General features: G+C 40.9%; 1 protein-coding gene across 2 annotated transcripts in view; it reads right to left on the bottom strand.

The window, feature by feature from the left end:
* Positions 1–21,730: 21,730 nt before the first annotated feature.
* VCAN (versican) overlaps positions 21,731–24,967 on the bottom strand; it is a 139,195-nt gene continuing 135,958 nt past the window's right edge. For both annotated transcript variants that reach the window (XM_089693245.1, XM_089693246.1), the window contains one exon: positions 21,731–24,319. In XM_089693245.1, coding sequence (XP_089549371.1) covers positions 24,189–24,319 — 131 coding nt within the window. In that variant the 3' untranslated portion in view covers positions 21,731–24,188. The remainder of the gene's footprint in view (positions 24,320–24,967) is intronic.

The raw sequence follows: 24,967 nt of genomic DNA, 5'->3' as shown, positions 1-24,967 counted from the left end.
TGGACTTCAACGACCCAATGATGAATTCGTACCTAGTTTCCCACAAAGTTCGACACTGGCACAAAAAATTGTCTATTTGTTTGTTCTAATTGGCTATATATATAACGCTTTTGTAATTTACAAAGCAACTGGACAAAATATCAGGAGGAGATCATCACTGCCCTTTTGTATCCAGAAGGTGCTGTGGCCCAATTTCCAAATTCAGATGCAGTGAGCCGATATGAATGTGGATCGGCAAAATGACGGCGTCAGTTCATCAGATGTGCTAAATACGTATACAGTCTCCAACGCGTGAGGAGCCAGAGATAGTAGATATCAGAAATGATAAAGAATAGCCAAGTAATGCACTAACCAGATAGCGCATGTTAAAGCGCATGGGACATTTAAGACCTGTCCCTGGTACTCAGCCACTGTATCACTGGAGCAAGGCGGTGTCATCTATAGGGTGACCACTGTGTTAATGGATCAGGTGGGTGTCATCTATAGGGTGACCACTAGATGTCATCGGTTCCAGGAGAAGCTGTATCACGGATCCAGGGATGTCACTGCAGATGTGTTCTTGTTAGGCACAGTCCCAGGACCTTCTGGATTTACAGGCTCCCCAGAAATAAAGAGCCCGTGGAAAAAGGCCTCAAATAGTGTGATAACGTTTATTTAAAAATGGACAATCAGAAAAGAACTTACTAGCAAAAGGTACAGCTGCTTATAAACGGCCAGACCGGAGGTACAGTTGTGTCCAAAATTATTCAACCCCCACTGAAATTGAGTGTTTTGGCCAGTTTGACATTGCTTTTGATCATTCAGTCATCTTGCTTACATTTACATTAAAGAGGCACTTGTAGGTCAGACAAATATAACATAACAGTTATAATGAAATAACCACAAATGTCTTTTCTGTGCTCACAGCATTATCAGTTTTATTCAACCCCCAAGTGACATTCAATCTTAGTACTTAGTACAGCATCCTTTTACAGTTATAACAGCTTTTAAACGTGAAGCATAGCTTGACACAAGTGTCTTGCAGCGATCTACGGGTATCTTCGCCCATTCTTCATGGGCAAAGGCCTCCAGTTCAGTCACATTCTTAGGCTTGCGCACTGCAACTGCTTTCTTTAAGTCCCACCAGAGGTTCTCAATCGGATTTAAGTCTGGTGACTGCGATGGCCACTCCAAAATGTTCCAGCCTTTCCTCTGCAACCATGCTCTAGTGGACTTGGAGGTATGCTTGGGATCATTGTCCTGTTGAAAGGTCCAACGTCTCCCAAGCCTCAGGTGTGTGACGGACTGCATCACGTTTCCATCCAATATCTCCTGGTACTGAAGAGAATTCATGGTACCTTGCACACGCTGAAGCTTCCCTGTACCTGCAGAAGCAAAACAGCCCCAAAGCATGATTGACCCTCCACCATGCTTCACAGTAGGCAAGGTGTTCTTTTCATCATAGGCCTTGTTCTTCCTCCTCCAAACATAGCGTTGATCCATGGGCCCAAACAGTTCTAATTTTGTTTCATCAGTCCACAGAACACTATCCCACAACTTTTGTGGTTTGTCCACATGGCTTTTGGCATACTGCAGTCGACTCTTCTTATTCTTTGGAGACAGCAAGGGGGTACGCCTGGGAGTTCTGGCACGGAGGCCTTCATTACGCAGTGTGCGTCTTATTGTCTGGGCTGAAACTTCTGTACCCACATCTGACAAATCTTTTCTCAGTTCCTCAGCAGTCACACGGGGACTTCTCTCCACTCTACGCTTCAGGTAGCGCACAGCAGTCGAAGTCAGCATCTTCTTTCTGCCACGACCAGGTAGCGTTTCAACAGTGCCCTTTGCCTTGAATTTGCGAATGATGCTTCCTAAGGTGTCTCTTGGTATGTTTAACATCTTTGCAATCTTCTTATAGCCATTGCCCTTCCTGTGAAGAGAAATCACCTCTTCTCTTGTCTTCCTGGACCATTCTCTTGCCTTCACCATGTTTGTAACCACACCAGTAAATGTCTAGAAGGAGCTGAGTATCACAGTCATTTTAAAGCTGCCTAATTGGTGCTTATTATGCTTGATTGCTGCTCGGTGACATCCACAGGTGTTTTCAATACCTGATGGAAAGCACCTGTATGAACCTCTGTTCTTCAGAGTGGTAGTCTTTAAGGGGTTGAATAATTGTGGCAATGAAGAAACCACATAAGAACCATTTACTACTGTATTACATAAACAATTGATGTCATTTTAGTTGCATTTGGGTAGTTACAACGTCCTTGTAGGATTTGATTCTGAATACAATTCCAAATGTACACTATAGTCCCTAAACCCCTTTACAGCATTGGGGGTTGAATAATTTTGGACACAACTGTACATGTACATAAGATAGCTTGGCACTTCCCTAACGCGTATCGTGTAAGTACAGTGACATCCCTGGATCCGTGATACAGCTTCTCCTGGAACCGATGACATCTAGTGGTCACCCTATAGATGACACCCACCTGATCCATTAACACAGTGGCTGGATACAGCTTCCATCTGGACAGATGACATCTAGTGGTCACCCTATAGATGACACCGCCTTGCTCCAGTGATACAGTGGCTGAGTACCAGGGACAGGTCTTAAATGTCCCATGCGCTTTAACATGCGCTATCTGGTTAGTGCATTACTTGGCTATTCTTTATCATTTCTGATATCTACTATCTCTGGCTCCTCATGCGTTGGAGACTGTATACGTATTTAGCACATCTGATGAACTGACGCCGTCATTTTGCCGATCCACATTCATATGGGATCTATCATATGTGTAATCATTGTTTTAAGTTAGCGCTGCACTTTCATATTTTACCATTTACTCTGGAGGTTCACGAGGTGCCTTTTTGTGCCAGCAGCTACCCTATCTACATCCACATACTGCGCTCGATTTTATATATATTTTTTATATATAAGTTTATTTTATAGATGCAGTGAGCCGGCTGCATTTTCTGGATGTCCTCTCTGGTTCCCTAACCCAAAGATCACCCAAAAGAAGATGTCAAGTCTGTAGCAGACAAGGAATAAGATGCAACACCCACTTTTTTTTTGTCCCTCCTGAACTGGCCAACTTGGTTTCTGCCTCAAGGACTGCTTCCTTTGCAACCACACACTAGTGGAGTATTAGTATAGGGTACAGCATGGCACAGTCTAGGGCACATATAGTCATTTAGATAGTCAGGAATATGTCTATCACATATTGATACATGCTAAAATCAGAGGCTGTTCTTCAAAGTTACAAAAAAGTAAAAAAAAAAAAAAACATGAAAAAGTCCCCAAAAAATTCAAGTAAATAAACCTAAAAAAAAATTTGAGGTAATGTTCAATTTTTACTTTGTTTTATTGTTATCCATTGTTGTTTGCTTTGCAGTAACACCATTCAGTTGTTGTTTTATTGAGTTAATGTTTTATTGTTACTTTCTTTTATTGTTAATCGTTGTTGTTGTTTTCTTTGCAACAGGGTCTTGCGCTCAGAATATAGACATGCAGTGCTGTTGGATGAACATTTTCATCTGCAGTTAAAAAAACAACATATATGCCCAAGCATGGGGGCCTGGGGTGTTCAGTGGGCAGATTGCTCCAAGGCTTCAGCATATAAACTTGTAAATTGTTTGGCACAGATTTCAATAAAAAAAAGTTTTCTTTTATTGAGTTAATGTTCTATTGTTACGGTGTTTTATTGTTAACTGTTGTTGTTTGCTTTGCAGGAACACCATTCAGCTGCAGAACTGATCTGTTCATTCTGACCGCATTAAATAATACAATACACCAGGATTCCCAGAGCTCTGGGTCTGACAATACAATATTGAAATAATGACACAAATGTAAATAACGCTGACTCACTTAAAAATATATATGTGGTGTCCTCGGGACCCTAATAGTATATTAGATTAAAGAAAGAAAAAAAACACAGTGGGTAAAGAACCCACGGGTCAAGGGGTTCGAGTGAGGACAAACTGCAGCCTATAGTTAAATATAATAGACAAAAAATAATTTATTGCAGTAAAAAATGACACACATAAGGGGACATGTTTGGCATAGGGAGCCAAAACACAAGGGTTACCTCACCTCCACCAGGGGAAGGAATAGAGAAAGAATGGCAAGATCATCCACGGTGACGCTAGGCATTCAAAAGCCCCATAAGAAAATGATAAAAGAAGGATATGAAGTGGATATGGAAGTCAAAAGGATGGAAAAGATGAACATAGAAGAACGAAAAATAATTATATAAATGCAAACAATCCAAAAGAGTATTGATACGTAGCAAGGACAGCTGGGTCATGTAGATGCACCCAAAGGTGCATGATAAGTGATGGAAAAGACATAAAGCCCTAAACATGTCCATAAAAGTAAACCTCTAAACGAGGCAAGGAGGAGGGTTGCGGTAGTTCCTCTGGTAATATGTGGTATATACTAGTATGTATAATATAACAGGTCGCTCATCAAGTAGAGGCAGATAGGCTTGAAGTGAAGACTGGATGATGTAGGTCTCCTGCAGTAGTATAGATGGAACAATATAGTGAAAATATTCCCCTCAGTATTGCAAGGATGATATATGTGTGGCACTGATGGAGTCTACAGCAATCAGTCTTTCAACAGATCAATGGGAACATTATAGTATATAAGTCAGCAGATCTAGTGCTGCTCAACTGACACATTCATCTACCAGAACTTATCCAGTAACTTCTTGGGCAACAGTTGGAAGAAGCATAAAAACGTGTAGCTTATAGTACATAAGGTAATTTAAAGGAAAATACCCAATTGCATACAACAGCTAGTCGAGCACGCAGAACAAGTTGAGAAACCTCCTACATGTAACAATGCACAATCAAAACTGACAAAAAGACCAAGGAGAGGGGGAAACACACACAAAAAAGGGGGGGTTGTGGAAGAAGAGGGGATGGGGGGGTGATGAAGAGGGTGCGATATCTAGGTTCCAGTAGAAAGGAGATACCGTCCTGGAATAACCGAAAAAAAACAAAGTATGCAAATCTACGGCCTACGTCTGCAAACCTACAATGGCTTGGTATCCAGAAAAGCAAGTGAACTCCAGTAAAGAGCAAGTGAAGTCCAATAAAATCATGTTTTATATCAGCATTCTTCCCAATGGTTGGCTGTTACCACTAGCGATTCCATTTGGTGAATTTCACTCACCTTGGTGAACCACAGGCAAATGTATGAATCTGTGGCTTACTTCTAGTATAGCGAGATGCATGCTTTTGCCACATTTACTGGGTGTAATAATAGGGAGAGTTTATACTGGTTCATTGGAATTGGGGTAAATATAAAAGAAAAGCCATTGCCTCCAATGGCATCTGAATATCGGCAATCAACAAGACTCGGGCAGGACCAAAAGACATGAAACCTCCTCTCCGAACCTCCAGCACAAATGAAAACTCTGAGGGAACAGCCTGTGTAAGGTCACTGGGACCCTGTACCATATGATTAAAAAAATATTGTAGCCTGTCTCTTGAATTTCCTGACTTTTCGTCTGTTTCCAATTAAGGGTGCAGATTGGTTAAAGCTAAGCTTGAGGCAGATATAAAAAAATGCAATTTAATACACAACTGTATTTCTTTATAAATCATTATATTTACAGGATATCATTTTCATGCAACTAGTGTAAGTACCTGAATTTGACTTTGTATCAGCTCCTAGCAATCTTCTATACAGCAGCACTCTGACTATAAGAGAAAGTGCCAGGCAGAGCCAGTTCTATAATATTTTAAATATAAGTATAAATAGACCAGCTACTTGCACCCACTCCCCTTCCCCCTCCCCCCCAAAAAAATAAAAACCTGAACCCAGAGCTAATCCTTGCCAGTGTTTGCTGTGTGGAGACTGACTGGAAAGGTGGGAGGAAGTGATATTGCGAGCAACATGGCTTGCTCGGCACCTCATTGGCTGGATACCTCTTCTTCACGAATTGGCTGAAGTTTGCAGGAGACGGCTTTGTCTCCAGCTTACATCATCCAATCCTGTCTGGGGACAGTGACACTAGGACCCAGAAGTGATGTTTTAGACATTCCCTCCGGGTCATATACAAACAGTGGAGATCAGTGGACAGGTGTTCACTGATCTCCCTCCCTTCTACCTCCCTCCCACCACACTTTTACTGTCCCCCAACCACTCCCCATTATGTGGCAAAAGCACTGCCACCTTAGTACGGCAGTGGGGGGGTTTACACAACACCACACTACTATTACCATACTACTGTGGCAGTGCCTTTGCAGCATAATGGGGAGTGGTTGGGGGACAGTAAGAGTGTGGCTCAGCTGCACATTTTTAATGTCCCTCAAACACAAGTGTAGGATCTAACAGGAAGCACCTCACCGTTCTTATGTGATCATTATCGTTATCATGATGATGATCCTACAGTACTGAAAGGGTTGTATGTCTGTCTGTATACAGTGTATTGCTGTATCTCTGTCTGTGCCTTAGAAAACAAAAATTGGGAGCTTGCCTGTGAACTGGGTTCCCATTGCTGCTTGTGCCCTTGGCCACCTCTCTGTTGAATCACCTCCCACCACCAGGCTACAGCCTCGCCTTCTGCCCTTCTCAGCGTGGAAGGGATAGTCACTCCGCCAGTGAAAGAATCACTCCACCAGTGAAAGGCTGTGAGAAGCTGCTGGCAGTAGCCACTGATCAGCATTGCAAAATGCTTTAGCTGCCTGCGCACAAAAAGAAAAGAAGAGCTCATCTCTACTCCATGCCTCCTGGGCCCCTCTGGTGAACTGAAGTCACCCAGGGAAAATATAATTAATGTTGCAGAAAGATCAGCTGTACTACCCTATTGGCCACCCTGGCCATGGCTGCACCCTAGGTGGCAGAAGGGGCAGACTGACCATTTGGGCACTAGGGCACTGCCAGAGGGCCCAGGGTCAGTAGGGGGCCCCATGAGATGCACCTAGTACCTTTCATATGCCTTTTTTAGGTGTGGTTTTGAGTGTGGGTGAGTACACAGGGACCCCATGATCCCCTATTGCCCGAGGGCCCCATGAGTTGTCAGTCCACCCCTGGGTGGCAGTGTGCGTTAGGCAGCTGTCTAGTTTGCCTAGTGGTAGCTCCGGCCCACTACTGCTCGTTTACTGTCAAATCAGTAGGATGAGTGGAGAGAAGACACCATTGTATCCCTTCCATAGTCTAGAACTGTAACAGAGAAAGTAGTGTTATCCAGCTGGCTGTGCTGTGTAGAACAGAGAGCAGCAATGTGTATTTTTTTTTTGTTTTTGCTTTGCAGGGAGAAAAAAACAAACACATAATTTAGTAAAAGCAGCACTCATTACACACATTACACATTGTCAGGCACACAGTTAACCCTTTGATTGCCCCTAGATGTTAACCCCTTCCCAGCCAGTGTCATTAGTACCATGACAGAGTATAGTATAAGCACTGATAACTGTATTAGTATCACTTAGTCAGATGCCATTTAGTCAGTTCCTACCCAGCATCACTTAGTGTCAAAATGCCCACCAAACTATCACGGTCCCGCTATAAGCCAATGATCACCATTACTAGCATAAAAAACCCCGAAAATATCAGTATGTATACCATAGTTTGAAAACACTATAACTTTCATGCAAACCAATCAATATACTCCTATTTGGATTTTTTTTTACCAAAGAGATGTATCAAAATACATTTTGGCCTAAATTTAAGAAGACTTTTTTATTTTTTTAATTGGGTATGTTTTATAGCAGAGAATAAAAAAATTAGTTTTTTTCAGTTTATATATTAATACTACCAAAAGAAAGCTCTACCTGTGTGAAAAACAATTATAATAATTTCATATGGGTACAGTGGTACATGACCATGCAATTGCCAGTTAATTACACACTGCAGAATAGCAAAACATGTCCTGATCATGAAGTTGGTAAAATATTGCAGAGTTTAAGCAGATAATTGCTGTCTATGTCCCTCTGGTGAGATTCACTACTTGTCCACATTGTATCCATAACATTACTCTTCAAGATAAATATATATTTCATTAGGAAAGCTCTCTCATTTCTATCTATACTATATTCAAACAAATCTATATTTCTGCTAAGCTCATTTTGTTTCCTCTCAATTCTATACTTCATTTTTTTTCCATCAATATCAATTACATACAATCTAAAATCTTCCTGGAAAAGTTTCATCCTTTACTTCTCTGATCATATGACTTAATATAGAGAGATGTTTCTGATTTGCTTTGTCTTTTTAAAAATGCCTATTTTACTATCAGTGACCCAATGTTTCTAAGGGGGAAAGAAGTTTAGATAGATATCCAGTAGATATGATGAGCAAATTCAATTTAAAAAAAATCAAAATTATCTTGTTACATTGTAGAATATAATTAAAGAATTAAAAAAAGAAAGGCTGAAGTTGCTCTATAAATTGGATCAGATTCCGATCTTACAGAGTTGTAATAGAAGAATTAAGCTTTAGTAAATGTATAGGAGAAAATGCAGTGACAGATCCACTGATCATGAGTGAAGGGTGGGAGTCTAGTATAGCCCCACATAATCAGCTGCTTGGTACTTGGCAGATCCAGCGTATAACTGGAAATAATGATTGCTTTTTTCCTTCTCCTACTTGTTAGGGGCACAGCCACCAAGCACTTAGCACTTTTTACTTACTCAGCACCCATAGGCCTACCTTGCCAACCTCACCCCCAACTGCCTTTAAAAAAAGCCTTCACTTGCCACTATTCAATTCCAAGCTAGTTGCCTCCTTAGATGGTTGCTTCCTGAATATCCATATTTTCACTATTGTGTTAATGATCATATGCTATTTGATATTTGTGGTTTTTTTAAGTCACTAATATTTGGTTCCATTAACACTTTTGATTTTTTATATTTATTCATGTTTATTGGATATTGATGCATACAGTAGATGGTGGGATTTATTTATATTCACTACATTATACAGAACTGTGTTATAGAATAGTATTGCATATGTACTAATAGCACAGCACAGGTGATTTCATTAAGGCAAAAAATGGGGTCTTTAAGAGCTTTGACCCTACTATCTACATGGTGGTATGGTAACAGAGGTTCTGTTCTCTGATTGCAAATGTTCCTCTTGTTGGGAGAGAGGGTAAATGAGAGGAGTTTCAGGTGGTGTAGTCAGTACAAGAATCACTGACTGCAGGCAGCAAGGTACCATTGGAATATGTAGTCCTTAGAAATTGAAAGTAAACAGCAGATGGGAATCTGAAAAGCATGCAGGGAGTCTAGGAAGCTGTGGAAAGAGATGGCCAGCAGACAGGCAGGACTCACAACATGAAAGGGGATTTACTCAAGTAAGCTTATATTGGATTGTGAGATATAACTTTTATTTGCAATGCTGATGTTATAAGATGAAAGCATATACTGTAACTATATAATTATGTAAGGATAGAGGTGCTATGTGGCTTTATATAAGAGAATTCTTCACCTAGAAATACATAGTTATTGGTTTCCCTTGATTACAGAGGTGTTGGAGTTAAGAAGAGAATACTGATAGGGAAAGAATGAAAGACTAGGTATTATGGTTGGGATGAATAATCATTTTACTGTTTTAGGGAAACTTTGGGACTGTCACTTTGGGGATGTTTACTGTATATCTATTATTCCTTTAGAGCAGTGGTTCTCAACCTTTCTAGCGCCGCGACCCCTTAATACAGTTCCTCATGTTGTGGTGACCCCCAACCATAAAATTATTTTCGTTGCTACTTCATAACTGTAATTTTGCAGTAGGAGGAATAGTGCCACGTCATTGGTGTCATTGGGAGGAATAGTGCCCCATCATTGGTATCAGTGGGAAGAATAGTGCCCCGTCATTGGTGTCAGTGGGAGGAATAGTGCCCCCTTCATTGGTGTCAGTGGGAGGAATAGTGCCCCGTCATTGGTGTCAGTGGGAGGAATAGTGCCCCGTCATTGGTGTCAGTGGGAGGAATAGTGCCCCGTCATTGGTGTCAGTGGGAGGAATAGTGCCCCGTCATTGGTGTCAGTGGGAGGAATAGTGCCCCGTCATTGGTATCAGTGGGAGGAATAGTGCCCCGTCATTGGTATCAGTGGTAGGAATAGTGCCCCGTCATTGGTGTCAGTGTGAGGAATAGTGTCCCATCATTGGTGTCAGTGGGCGGAATAGTGCCCCATCATTGGTATCAGTGGGAGGAATAGTGCCTCATCATTGGTATCAGTGGGAGGAATAGTGCCCCATCATTGGTGTCAGTGGGGGGGAATAGTGCCCCATCATTGGTATCAGTGGGAGGAATAGTGTCCCATCATTGGTATCAGTGGGAGGAATAGTGCCCGATCATTGGTGTCAGTGGGAGGAATAGTGCCCCATCATTGGTATCAGTGGGGGGGAATAGTGTCCCATCATTGGTGTCAGTGGGAGGAATAGTGCCCCGTCATTGGTGTCAGTGGGAGGAATAGTGCCTCGTCATCGGTGTCAGTGTGAGGAATAGTGCCCCGTCATCGGTGTCAGTGGGAGGAGGAATAGTGCCCCATCATAGGTGTCAGTGGGAGGAGGAATAGTGCCCCATCATCGGTATCAGTGGGAGGAATAGTGCCCCATCATAGGTGTCAGTGGGAGGAGGAATAGTGCCCCATCATCGGTGTCAGTGGGAGGAGGAATAGTGCCCCATCATTGGTGTCAGTGGGGGGAGGAATAGTGCCCCATCATTGGTGTCAGTGGGGGGAATAGTGCCCCATCATAGGTGTCAGTGGGAGGAATAGTGCCTCATCATTGGTATCAGTGGGAGGAATAGTGCCCCATCATTGGTATCAGTGGGAGGAATAGTGCCCCATCATTGGTGTCAGTGGGAGGAATAGTGCCCCATCATTGGTATCAGTGGGGGGGAATAGTGTTCCATCATTGGTATCAGTGGGAGGAATAGTGCCCCATCATTGGTATCAGTGGGAGGAATAGTGCCCCATCATTGGTATCAGTGGGGGGAGGAATAGTGCCCCGTCATTGGTATCAGTGGGAGGAGGAATAGTGCCCCGTCATTGGTATCAGTGGGAGGAATAGTGCCCCGTCATTGGTATCAGTGGGAGGAATAGTGCCCCGTCATTGGTGTCAGTGGGAGGAATAGTGCCTCGTCATCGGTGTCAGTGGGAGGAATAGTGCCTCGTCATCGGTATCAGTGTGAGGAATAGTGCCCCGTCATCGGTGTCAGTGGGAGGAATAGTGCCCCGTCATCGGTGTCAGTGGGAGGAACAGTGCCCCATCATCGGTATCAGTGGAAGGAACAGTGCCCCATCATCGGTATCAGTGGGAGGAATAGTGCCCCATCATCGGTGTCAGTGGGAGGAATAGTGCCCCATCATCGGTGTCAGTGGGAGGAATAGTGCCTCATCATTGGTATCAGTGGGAGGAATAGTGCCCCATCATTGGTATCAGTGGGAGGAATAGTGCCCCATCATTGCTGTCAGTGGGAGGAATAGTGCCCCATCATTGGTGTCAGTGGGAGGAGGAATAGTGCCCCATCATTGGTGTCAGTGGGGGGAGGAATAGTGCCCCATCATAGGTGTCAGTGGGGGGAATAGTGCCCCATCATTGGTGTCAGTGGGGGGAATAGTGCCCCATCATAGGTGTCAGTGGGGGGAGGAATAGTGCCCCATCCTTGGTGTCAGTGGGGGGAGGAATAGTGCCCCATCCTTGGTGTCAGTGGGGGGAGGAATAGTGCCCCATCCTTGGTGTCAGTGGGGGGAGGAATAGTGCCCCATCGTTGGTGTCAGTGGGGGGAGGAATAGTGCCCCATCCTTGGTGTCAGTGGGGGGAGGAATTGTGCCCCATCGTTGGTGTCAGTGGGGGGAGGAATCGTGCCCCATCCTTGGTGTCAGTGGGGGAGGAATAGTGCCCCATCGTTGGTGTCATTTGGGGGAGGAATCGTGCCTCATCGTAGGTGTCAGTGGGGGGAATAGTGCCCCATCATAGGTGTCAGTGGGGGGAATAGTGCCCCATCATAGGTGTCAGTGGGGGGAGGAATAGTGCCCCATCCTTGGTGTCAGTGGGGGGAGGAATAGTGCCCCATCCTTGGTGTCAGTGGGGGGAGGAATAGTGCCCCATCCTTGGTGTCAGTGGGGGGAGGAATAGTGCCCCATCGTTGGTGTCAGTGGGGGGAGGAATAGTGCCCCATCCTTGGTGTCAGTGGGGGGAGGAATTGTGCCCCATCGTTGGTGTCAGTGGGGGGAGGAATCGTGCCCCATCCTTGGTGTCAGTGGGGGAGGAATAGTGCCCCATCGTTGGTGTCATTTGGGGGAGGAATCGTGCCTCATCGTTGGTGTCAGTGGGGGGAGGAATAGTGCCCCATCGTTGGTGTCAGTGGGAGGAATAGTGCCCCATCATTGGTGTCAGTGGGAGGAATAGTGCCCCATCATTGGTATTAGTGACACCAATGATGGGGCACTATTCCCACTGACACCAATGATACTTACCTTGCAGACCCCTGCTCCAGCCTGGGCTCGCTCGCTCCCTCCCTCTCCCATGGTACCGACACTTACCTGTCAGATGTCTTCCTTCTCCGGCCGCTCTCCTCCTCTTCACTCGCTCGATCTTCGCGGTGCCGCTCGGCTCCTCCTCTCCAAGCTCCACCTCCTTGCCGGTGATTGGCCGCCTGTGTGCCTCTCCTGAGCTACAGTGCCGGCGGCCAATCACAGGCGAGGATTGATCTCGAGGTGTGTCCAGATGACAGGGGCGGCATGTCATTCCGCCCACACCTGGAGACGGCGGTGGAGGCGGCGGCGGCGGCGAGGAGTGGTGTCTCGGTTCCTAAGACCATCGGAAATATGTGTTTTCCGATGGTCTTAGGTGACCCCTGTGGAAGCGTCGTTCGACCCCCAAAGGGGTCGCGACCCCCAGGTTGAGAACCGCTGCTTTAGAGCAAAACTCTAAACCAGCCTTTCTCAACCTTTTTACCTTAAATAATTTCCAGGTCTTGGGAAACCACGGATAAGTCCATTAGGGTACATTGGGAAAATGCCTCATACAGTGGGGGTGGTAAGTGTAAACAGTGTCCACCTTACAGGGTGGCCAAAATGAGATCCTTGCCGTCATGCTGATGACTCTGCCATGTAATGGTGGACCTGAAACTTTGCATAAGAGAGAAAATCAGTGCCATCTAAGTACAACAATAAAGGCAAATAATGTATTTCCACAAAATTGGCAGTAGTCTAATGAGTGCTTGCCAAACTGGTATCAACCGCTGTGCAACTCCTGGCTGGTCCCGCTGCAGGCAAGTCTCCAAAGCACTGTCCTTGGCTGTGCTGGTGGTTCCTGGTACTTCCTGGATCCTGTGGATCCTCAGGGAAAGAGGGAGTGATGTTAGGGCCAGGTACAGCAGCAGTAGCCGTGACATGCGTTTGGAACATGCATGCTCCTTCATCAGGTTATAGAGGGGGCATATATTGGCAAATAACAGTGGTGGACTATAGGGCCCATACAACTCATGGAGAGACCAAAGTGTCATCAGAGGTTAGTACAAAAAACATATCAAGCCTCCCTCTCTTAAACTAATTAGACTAAGCGCTTTTAAATTAAAATACAATAAATAAAATACAATAAACATATAAGGAGAATATTACGGGACAATTTTGCAAATTAGGCATGTATCTCACTATGCACTATAACATAGAGACCATAAGGGTCCTGTATTGATAAATAAATAGATATGTAAAAATAGAAATGTTTGTACATAAACAGGTGATTTCATATTATTGAAATGTGCATACAAAAATTCTAGATGATAATAATAATAATGCTACCTATGCCATTTGGGGAAATGAAAATAATGTAGAGCAAGAGAAAATAAAGGATATAAATATAATAACAAACTTGGCCAGCTACCAGAAATATTAGGAAATGGATGTAACTATGTAAAAGTACTAGAGGTATCAAGTGAGTAGGTGTAATCCTTGAGTATATGATAATCACTATCCGGCACAAATAAAGCATATGGTGTACAAACAAACATGTAACATGTGGATCAATTATAGTGCCAAGAGACAGACAGGAGGGGCGGTGGAACCCCCCATACAACTCCACCACTAAAAGACTGTCAGTTTGCCTCCCAAAAAAGGGGAGAACAATGGAGGCAATGCCAAGGAGACACATCCATAAAATATTTAGAGAATTGTGCTGACTTCAAGTTCCTCATGCAGTCTGCCAGGGGCCAAAGTGTCCAAGGTATAGATCCAAAATGCCTCTCTTACACAGAGACGTTTAAAATATTCTGCTGTTGGTAGGTCATGAGATATGACTTCAATGACCGAGACCATCAGACCCTGAGAGGATTTTTGGTGAAATTTCAGGAGGTGCCTGGGGATACTGTGTTTGTCAATGCCATCCTTGAAAAAAATGACTGTGTTCCCCAAACCTCTTCCTGAGGGTCTGGATAGTACAATCCACGTACAGCAAGCCACATGGTCAAGAGAGACAGAAGACTTCAGATGAACAGGTGTGAAACTCAGAGATGGGGTTAGTTTTACCCTTCATGGAGAAGTCTTTTTGTCCATGTCAGACATGCTTGCACATAAGACACCTGGGTTTATGGCACTGATACATGTCTTTGATGATAGAGAAGATTAGAGAAGGACCTGTCTTGGCCTGGATACCTTTGACCTTACTTAGGGGCTATTTTACTTTTAATATTTCGGGCCCGTCTATAGGAAACTTTGGGCTTGACTATAAGTGATGATTTTAGATGGGGATCCTCAAGCAGTATGAACCACTGTTTTTGTAATATATGTTCCATATTTATGAACTGCATATGGAACTGAGAGGTTGTGGAGAACAAGTGGGTGTCTTGCTTCAATCTACTTTGGCACCATCAGTGAGATATAAGGAGAAGGGCTCCTCCACAAGTGTGCTGGGGTAATCTTTCTCCAAGAATTTGTCTTCTAAAGAGTTATCATGGGTAATATAGTCTGTATCACAGGTACAATTGTGTCTGAGCCGACAAAACTGGCTTTTCGGTATGTTTTGTACCCAACGAGGATGGTGGAAACTCTTAAAGTATAGATAAGAGTTGCCTGCTGTGGGCTTGGTATAACATTGGGCAACAATTGTATTACCCTCATGACATAGTTCCAACTTCCAAATCTAAAAAAACCATTTTTTCTGCATCACAGACTGAGGTAAAGGACAGCCCCATGTTGTTGTTGTTACAGTGTGCTACTTTGCTTTGCAGATATGGGCCCTTGGCAAAGGTGGGGTTAAAAATGGATCTCGGTCGGAGGCCTGTATGTTGGACCGGGGGGGAGAGGTGGAAAGATGTTGGGAAAGGAACATGTGATAGTCTTCATCATCCTCTATATAAAGGTCCTCCAGATGAGCCAGGGCCTTATCATCTAGTGACATGGTTTCTAGTGAATTATCTGGAAGAGAATTATTACTAGTATCACTACCATTGTTGCTTTTGAGAGCTTGGATGTTGTAATAATGTTTGACTGTGAGGTTCCTCATAAATCTGTTTAAATCATCAAAAAGGGTAAATGGGTTAGGCGGTGCGGAAGGGGCAAAGCTAAGTCTCCGATGTGACAGATTAAATATTTTTACAGTCTGAAAAGCTTTCCTCTCCTTTTTATGTCTTCTAAACTTTCTTTGGTGGACAAGGGTTTTTTTTTTTAAAATACTCTGGCTGTGGAGGTACTGTATGATTAGCTATTGTGATCGATTCTGCACATGTTGTAACACCTATATTGCCCATGGGTGGACCATTACATGTGACATAATTGTTGTCGTGACAAACAAGACTGTTGGCTGTATGTTAGAGTGCATAGTGAGTCACATGCCTAATTTGTATAATTGTCCCTCTATATCCTCCTTATACGTTTATTATATTTTATTTATTGTATTTTAATTTAAGAGCGCTTAGTCTAATTAGTTTAAGAGAGGGAGGCTTGATGTTTTTTGTACTAACCTCTGATGACACTTGGGTCTCTCCATGAGTTGGCTGGGTGCTATAGTCCATCACTATCATTTGGCAATATATGCCCCCTCTATTACCCGATGAAGGAGCATGCGTGCTCCAAACACGTGTCACACCTACTGCTGTATGTGGAGCTGACAACACTCCCTCCTGCTCTGAGGATCCACAGGATCCAGGAAGTAATGGGCACCACCAGCACAGCCAAGGACAGTGCTTAAGAGACTTGCCTGCAGCGGGACCAGCCAGGAGTTGCACAGCGGTTGACACCAGTTTGACACTCATTTGACTACTACTATTGTGAGTTGCCAGTTTTGTGGAAATAAATTATTAGCTTATATTAGTGCACTTAGATGGCGCTGCTTCTCTTTCTTTTGTGGTTCTTTTGAATTGGCTGCCACTGTGTCAAGCATTGTTGGAATATCCCTTAACCACCTTTGAACTTTACTTGTGTGGTTAATGCACAAGCCATCACAGTATACATCTGTTTTTTTCTTCTTAGTGCACCAAAAATGTCTTTTGTTCTTGAAACTATGCATGCATGCACCATCAGATGGAAGCCCAGTTAACCACAGCTCAAGGAACCCCTAGCCACCCCTGGAGGAATCCTAGGGTTCCACAGAACCCTGTTTGAGAATGGCTGCTCTAGAGGCTTAGTATATAATTGAAATGTATGTTGTATATTTACTGTTTTACCTGCTAAATGATTTGTACTCTTGTACAATCAATCTTGTGATTTACACACATATTACACTGCACTCTGTTCAATGAGCAAGACCTAAGAAGCTGTATTGCTGACCCAGGAGTAAGTATTGCTAAACCAGGAAGACTGGCTAGCAGGAGTGTGAATATCACACAATTGGCCGGACAAGATAACAAATTATTTGGTAAGTAAACAGTAAATATATGTGTATTTTACCTGTATACTTAGCTGTTTAACTAGAGTTCAACTTTAACTTGTGAGACACGTCATCTTTTTATATATAGTATGTTTTGTTTACTGTAGTATATTACCATTTGTTGTTAACTGTCATTATATATACATATTCTTTCCATATTACATTTAGCCATTTCGGCCAATTTAAGGCCCTAATCTCATCTCTTTTTGCATTTCTCATGCTGCTCTCTTGCTTAAGTTCTGGGACCAGAGACAGGCATTCAGTTCAAAGCAGCCATCTCCTTGCTAGCTGCAGTGTCATGGAGTTGCCGGGGGGTGCCCTATCTTTTTAAAGTGACATCAGTCAGTACTTCCATGTTTAACAGCCCCAAACAAAAGCTAAATGGTACTTTATAAGCTTCAAAAAAGCTTTTTGAAACTTTTTGAAATCTTCGCAAATGGTGTGCAAATGCTTTCTGAAGGTTTCACAAAAGCTTCTTATACACACTGATCTTATACTTGTTGAAGCTTATGTGAGAAAAGCCCTTGAATTTCAGCTGAATGCTCCAAATCTGTTGGTTAACCCATTAAAATCATGGTAAAAACTTGCTATTTTCATAGACAAAGCAATACACAAATGTTCAAATAAATAAAAATGGTTGCGTAGTAAAAAAAATATATATCTTTTGTAAAATGCGTGTTAGGCATACATCAAGAGCAAAATTTGTAGTGCTTAACATATGTGTTTCACACTGCCAAGCACTACTATGTGTAGCAGTTAAATAAGACATTCCCAACCAGATTGTGGTGGAACCTAGGTTTCCACCAGAGGTTGGAAGGGCTTCCGTGAGCTGTGGGTGATTGACCTTCCTTTTGATGGTGCATTCATAATTCTGGGGCCAAAGCCACTTGGCAGAGTCAGTGGCATGACACCAATGATCTTTTTTTTAACTCTCTGTGAGTGTAGCAATCTGATCACCAATGTAATAGCCATTTTCCCACTGATCCCCAACAAATTACTTTTACCAGGGGCTCCCTAAGGCCTGAAATGTATTTAACCACTTGCCCTCCACAGGATTTACCCTCTTTCCTGACCAGGCCATTTTTTGCATTACGGCGTTGAGTTGCTTTAACTGACAATTGCGTGGTCATGCAATGCTGCATGCAAATGAAATTTACGTCCATTTTTCCCACAAATAAAGCTTTCTTTTGGTGGTATTTGATTGCCTATGCGTTTTTTATTTTTTTGTGCTATAAACACAAAAAAACAACAATTTTGAAAAAAAAAAATATTTTTTTAGTTTTTGCTATTAAACAAACATGTCCAGTAAAAAAATTAAAAAAATCAAATTTCATCATAAATTTAGGCCAAAATGTATTCTGCTACATGTGTTTGCTAACAAAAGTCCCAATACATGTAAATTAATTGGTTTACGTGAAAGTTATAGCATTTACAAATGGTGGTATATGTACTGGAATTTCCTTCTTTTTTTACTAGTAATGGTGGCGATCAGCGACTTATATCGGGACTGCGGCGGGCATTCTGATACTGGGGGGAACTGACTTGGTGTCACTAACATCCCCAGTGACATCAATACAGTGATCACTGCTAATAAAAAGCACAGACATTGTACTAATGGCACTGGGCAGGAAGTTGTTAACATGTGGGGTGATCAAAGGGTTAACTGTGTGCTGTCTCACAGTATACTGTGTGTGCGTTCCACTGTAAGCACACTGCTTTGTATGGCTTTGCTATGCAGAGCCATACAAAGCAGTGTGCTGGAGCTGACAGGGGAGAGAGCTGTATTGTTCTCTCCCCCATCGGTAATGCTTGGCAATCACGGGATGCCAGCTAGTAATCACCGGCCAGGACCCAGTGAGTGACAGCCGAGGTGTGTGCCCACTACCTGGAACTGCAAAGTTACATATATATACGTAATTTTGCACACCCTGCCTCCCTGTAGCAGTATGGCTGCTATAGGGTGGAGGGGAAGTGGTTAAAGAGTTTTCCTGGGGTAAAAAAGGTTGAAAAGGGCTGCATTGGAGGATATTGAGTATAACGGATTATGACACACAAGCTCATTCATAATGAGGTGCGCTAAAATAAACTTTGTCTTCACATCAATTGCCAACAGAAGCTCTAGGACTCGTTGAATTTTTTTCATCAGAACACAGTTACATTATTTTGATATTATTTGATTTTCTTCCCATGAAGTTCCCTAGCAGAATATAGTTTTGTGGAGGACAATTTGCATGGTTTTCCAGCCCTTTATCCCTAAGAAGTGTAACAGGTTTATGACATGTTTGATGCCCTCAATATAACCAATGTGGCTGTTTACTAAATTTTCATTCTCTTTCATTTAAAGCTTGAAATGAGATAAAGGGGTTGATTTACTAAAAGCTATTAGGCTGTTTACTTTTCAAGGATAGTTACACTTGGCAAGGACGTTTTCACAGCTTAGTGAACATGGTGAAATTTTACTTTGCAAAGTATACCCAATCTTGTGCAAGGAAAATAAAGAACACAACATTTTTGCTTGCACATGATTGGATGATGAAAGTCAACAGAGATTCACTTCATTCACCAAGCTCTGGGGAAAATTCCCTTGCAAAGTGCAACCTCCCTTACTAAGTTAGCAGTCTACTTACCTCTGACAAATCAAACCCTATGTCTAAGGACAATAAGAGCAGAATAATGCGTATAATTTTAATAAAAACTATTTTCTAGTTTAGATTTTCACAGTAACTCCAAAATGGATACAGACCTCAGAACTGGTAGGATTTTATAGTGTTCTCTGGGAACACTACATATTATATAATATATATAGTTATATATATTTATATATATATTGTACTTACACGCTAAGAACATATTCACACATTAGATCAAATAAATGTCAGGATAGCTCAGAGGGATGGAAAGGCAAACTATAATAAAACTGTGAAATACAATTTGTGAAAGCTGTTTACCCAAATTCTACATGGATACTAAGAAAGTTAGACTGAAAGGAGCTTCTTAGCTCATCTACCTCTTTTTAATTAACAAATATAAAAGTTAAAACGGGGTTAGGGACTGCACACATAGGCATTACATACAATCAGGAGAGGAAATAATATACTCTTCTGGTCGAATGATTATAGCCTATAGTGCTTGTCTATTTTCTCCAAAATGGTTGAATGTTAACTCTTCTGGTCAATTGTTCTCAAAGCATTTTTTTCTCTTCGGATCAAATGTATGGGAATGTTACATTTGCCCTATGAAAGGCAAAAATGGAAACGACAATTCACACATGTTGCAAACATCACAGGTAGTGTTCATGACTTTCGCATAAAAGCAAAGTCATTCACAAAGCTTATCCCTATGTTCTTGCATTGTTCCTCCTTTGTATGTGAGCAGAGACAAAATGTACCAATACACATATGTGGTTATTTTGATGTCGTCAAGAGGTGGAGGCATTTATACCTGCCAGTGAAGACAATGAGACCTATGCAGAGACTGAACTCTTGTTCTCAGCTGGAAAATGAGTAATACCACACCTGCAAAATTGTTATACATCACATGGCATTATCAGAAATACCATCAATATGAAGCAGAACTTCCAGTTCTTACATTTGCTCTAAATGTTACAGCAAGGCAAAAATATGTCGCTTCTATAATTTTTAAGCTTTAAAGTAGATCTATAGGCAAAACTTTTTTCTATTTTGGATAGATTAAGGAAGGACCATACCCCTGTCTCCATTGGGGAGATTTCTCTTCATTTACTGTCCAGTAGCCAAAACAGGAATTGAGAAGAAATCCCTGCAAATTAAGGGAATCCCTTGGGGACCCCAAGGTCACCAGAATTAGGGTTCCCATTGGATGATTTCCCCCAAAATATGGAATTTTCTTTTACTTTCAATGCTAATGGAATAAAATAGAATGGAATGGAATAGAATAGAATAGAGGGTAACTCTCCCTAACGGGGGCACAGTAAAAACTAAAAAAAGTTGAAAACAGGTGTTCTAATCCATCTTCACTATATCCAAAAGTAACAAAAAAAGCTTTACCTTTAGTTGTACTTTAAAGAGACTAGACTCAATAGAAAGGGGCAACACACTGGGGGTTATTTACTAAAACTACAGAGAGCAGAATTTGGTAAAACTCTGCAGAGAAACCAATCAGCTTCCAGGTTTTATTGCCAAAGCTTAATTAAACAAGCTAAAGTTAGAAGCTGACTGTCTACCATGCACAGCTGCACCAGATTCTGAGTGCACCAGTTTTAGTAAGTCTCCCCCTATGTGTGGTATGAATATTAATTTTGCTTTTTTTGGGAAACTTTGGGACTTTCACTTTGAGCTGTTTACTGTATATCTATTATTCCTTTATAGCAAAACTCTAAACCAGACTTTCTCAACCTTGAAATAATTTTCGGGTCTCGGGGAACCCCTGGTAAGATATGTCCATTGCGGGTCATTGGGAAAATACCCCGTACATTGGTGGTGGTAAGTGTAAACAATGTCCACTTATAGGGTGGCCAGAATGACATCCTTGTAGTCATGCTGATGGCTATGCCATGTGATGTTGAACCACCAAATGAAAGGTCAGTTAACCACAGCTCACAGAACTATAGCTAAATTAGGGAATGTTGAGCTCTAAACCGTTTTGCAGAAGAGAGAATATTTTACACTACAGTTTCACACATCTGTCTCAGTGGCTGGGTGTGTAAGGGAAACCACCGATGAGTGAGCCAAGAAGGTGCAGCAAATCCATTGAGTGATATCAGTAAGTCATATAGCATACTGTGAGCACCGAGGCACTTTCAGTCTCTCCCTACTTAAGAGCTGCATGATACCTGCGGGAGACACATGTACATTTCACTGTTTATTTTTGTTTCTATAATTACATTTTTCTATTTATAAAATGATTCCAAAAAAAATTAGAATAAATAAAACACTATAAACGATAGACTAGCAAACAAAACAAAGTTTCTTTGGTGAAACAAAAGCAGATATAAAAGTTACAAAGATTTAGTCTTTCTTTCACAAATACCCAAAGGTTCACATTATATACTATACAAGTAATAATATAAATACAGAAAAAGTATTATGTGCATTGTAATAGTAGAAAAAAACATACAGGTCAACACTGTGGTGCATTGCTGTCAAGTACAAAGTATAATAACACAAGGTGCAGCAGTCATAGGAATGCATCAATCACACTAGGGCTGTATGTAATAATAACACTGCTATTAACAACAATGTGCAGCCCTTTAAAGCAACCAATAAGATTGTAGCTGTCATTAGTTTGGCACCACCAGATTTATGATAGCTGAATTCTGATTAGTTGCTGAAAGATGCTGCTCCTTTTATTATATTAAATTAAATGGCATAACTTATTAGTACTGTTTGCTGAGAAGCCATACTACCTATTTTTCATTTTATGAAGTGATTATCTGCCATCCATACATCAGTATATTTATATATACAACTCAGTTGGATAATTACAGGAAATTATTTGGTCATCTGAACATTAGCAACTAAAGATGTGCTTCAGCACCCTATAGGTGTGAAACTGTGAATGTTTCAAAAATGTCACCATATTAGCATATAATAAATGTATTAAACAAAACATAAAATTGGATTAATTTTTTACTTGTAACTTTGAAACATACACACAACTGTATTTTTATAGAAATGTTTATTTCTTTTTACATTCATTCATTTCCGCAATAGATTCCACAATTTATTTTTCTTGAATGAAGTAATGTGAACATTACAGACACAATACTTTACGTAGGAAATACAATGCTTCTTTCTCCTCTTTTAAAGTGCACAAATCATCTACACACATAGAAGGCAGCCATTTTAAGGGATAATATTAATATGCAATTTCTGGCTATACCTAGTCATTTCAATGGTTCATAGTAAATGGATAGGCTGAATTTACAAGAGCATTGGCTCACTATAAAATGGCTGCCCACATTGTGGCACACTTCTAAACAAAAGAGAAAATAACTTAAACCTATATATTTTTTTTTATATTTCATTATTACTAAGCCACTACTGAAAGCGAACCATTCCTAAATGTCATGTGCCTTTTGGGATATCACCCTGAAGCTAAATGGATACTACATATTTATTTCAAGTGAACAATTATCCTGAATTTACTTTCTTGTAAACTTACAGTATTTAAAATATATTCCCTACTTGCTCATAAAACAAGAGATGACATACTGATGCTTAAAAAATTATGGTCGGCAAGGAAGCAGCAAACGAAAATCAGTATGGCTTCCTACATTTGTATCTGTACTTTTCACAGCTGCCGCATTTATCAATAAACATTCATAATTTCATTAAAAAAAACTAGAAAATGATTATATACAAAATTATTTACTTTTTTTTTTTTTTTTTTTTACAAAAATTGTAAAATGCACCTTCAAAATACACCATGTAGTGTGTTGAAGACACAGAACAATGTTCCCCCGCTTGTGAAAAAAAGGAGAGTTTTCTGTGATGCAAAATCAAAACTGACTCAGTTTGTGTTCCTTATATCTATTTGTGCAGCAGTCATGACGTCATTGTAAAAAAAACTTGCATCAAAAAAAGTGATGCAGCTGTATGTAGAAAATGATGCAGAAAAATGGTGCATCCAAGTCAGGTCTGAGTTTGCATCTGTGGCTTTTAGCAAAAACAAAAGAAAAAAAACTCTCCATGAATTAGCAGTATAAATTCTAAAAAAGCTACAGACTTACACAATGAAAAACAATTCATCCAACAAGTCCATTTTTTTCTGAGTGGTCATGGATGAATATTAACATTATTGTTATTGCAGTCAACAAATAATTCTTGATCCCCGTAATGTGAAAATTTTGTTCCCTTATTTTTTTTTCCACAACACAAAAATGGTACATGGCACAGATGTTCAAAGGATGTACCTTTGAAAACAATATTTCCATCTGGCACTTTTTAAACCAAGTTTTTCTCCAGCCTCAGCCAACTATTATTTGCATAATTAGTGATTTAGTTTTTAAGCCTTTATTAAATATGCCTGACTTTAGTTTGATTACTTAAATTTTATATACATGATTAGAAAACATATTTAAATCATCTTATTTACAAACAACATCCAAGCTAGGCTCAAGCTGTTTAAATATTAATGAAAGCTTGCATTAATACAATATCTGTTCGCCTTGGTGACATAAACTAAATGTTCTATTTGGCTGGAATTAATTTTATATGCTGCTTTAGTTCCCTATAATTAACACTTGAATTGAAATTTCTCTCTTGTTTTTCTTGGTGGTCTTTAGAATGCCATTGTCCAGTCCTGGATTAAATCAGATACATATTTTTTGTTTAAGTCTAGTGAAAGGCACTGTAATACAGGACTTTGGCAGTTAGGATGTCCATTGATGATAATCTGGGAATACTCAGCGTTGTGAATCTTGCCAAGTCCTGCTCCAACGATGATGATGCTTGGGTGTATATAGTGGAGTCCTCAACTCAGGTGGACTAAATTTGTAGTAATATTTCTTGGAATAAGTCCTTTGGTATGCAGAAGCTAAAAAATATAAAAGAGATTAATGGTAACTTCTGTATGCAATATATGTACCAAAATTAATGGTAACTTCTGTATGCAATAAATGATAAAAAAATCTGTGCTATATTAATGAATGAATTAAAAGAATATTTGACCAATAATATGAATAATAACATTAAATGATATGTAAAACCTTAATTTATGTTTTAGCATGATTGGCATCATACCACACTGTATGCAGTTACAAATATAGTTTTATTTTTATTATTTTTAATTATTGTTATTTTTTTTTTATTTACAATTTCTCACCTTGAAATCCTGCTGGTAATGCTAAACTACTGCTACGCAATTATTAGCACCATTGTCTGCGTTCTGTGTGCGAGGCTTCAGTTGGTCATTGGGCTGTCTATCAGATAGGTAACATAACAGACAACTGAAGGAGTTTGCACAGCAGGCAGAAAAAGCTGTTGCTAATTGAGAGGCAGTGGATAAGCACTGTCAGACAGCAACAGCAAGTGCTGTTACTGGTAGGATCTCCAGGTAAAAAAACTTTGAAACAGATTCTAAAACTATTTACTTAAGAAAACTGTATACAGTGAGGTTTGATGTTAAACATGCTGGAAAATAGATTTTAGGTTTACATATACTTCAATATATCATATTTATGAT

The sequence above is a fragment of the Staurois parvus genome, unplaced genomic scaffold, assembly GCF_062004578.1.
Source record: "Staurois parvus isolate SC_StPar_1 unplaced genomic scaffold, SC_StPar_1.0 ptg000618l, whole genome shotgun sequence".
Lineage (NCBI taxonomy): Eukaryota > Metazoa > Chordata > Amphibia > Anura > Ranidae > Staurois > Staurois parvus.
This window is presented reverse-complemented; position numbering and strand designations above follow the sequence as displayed.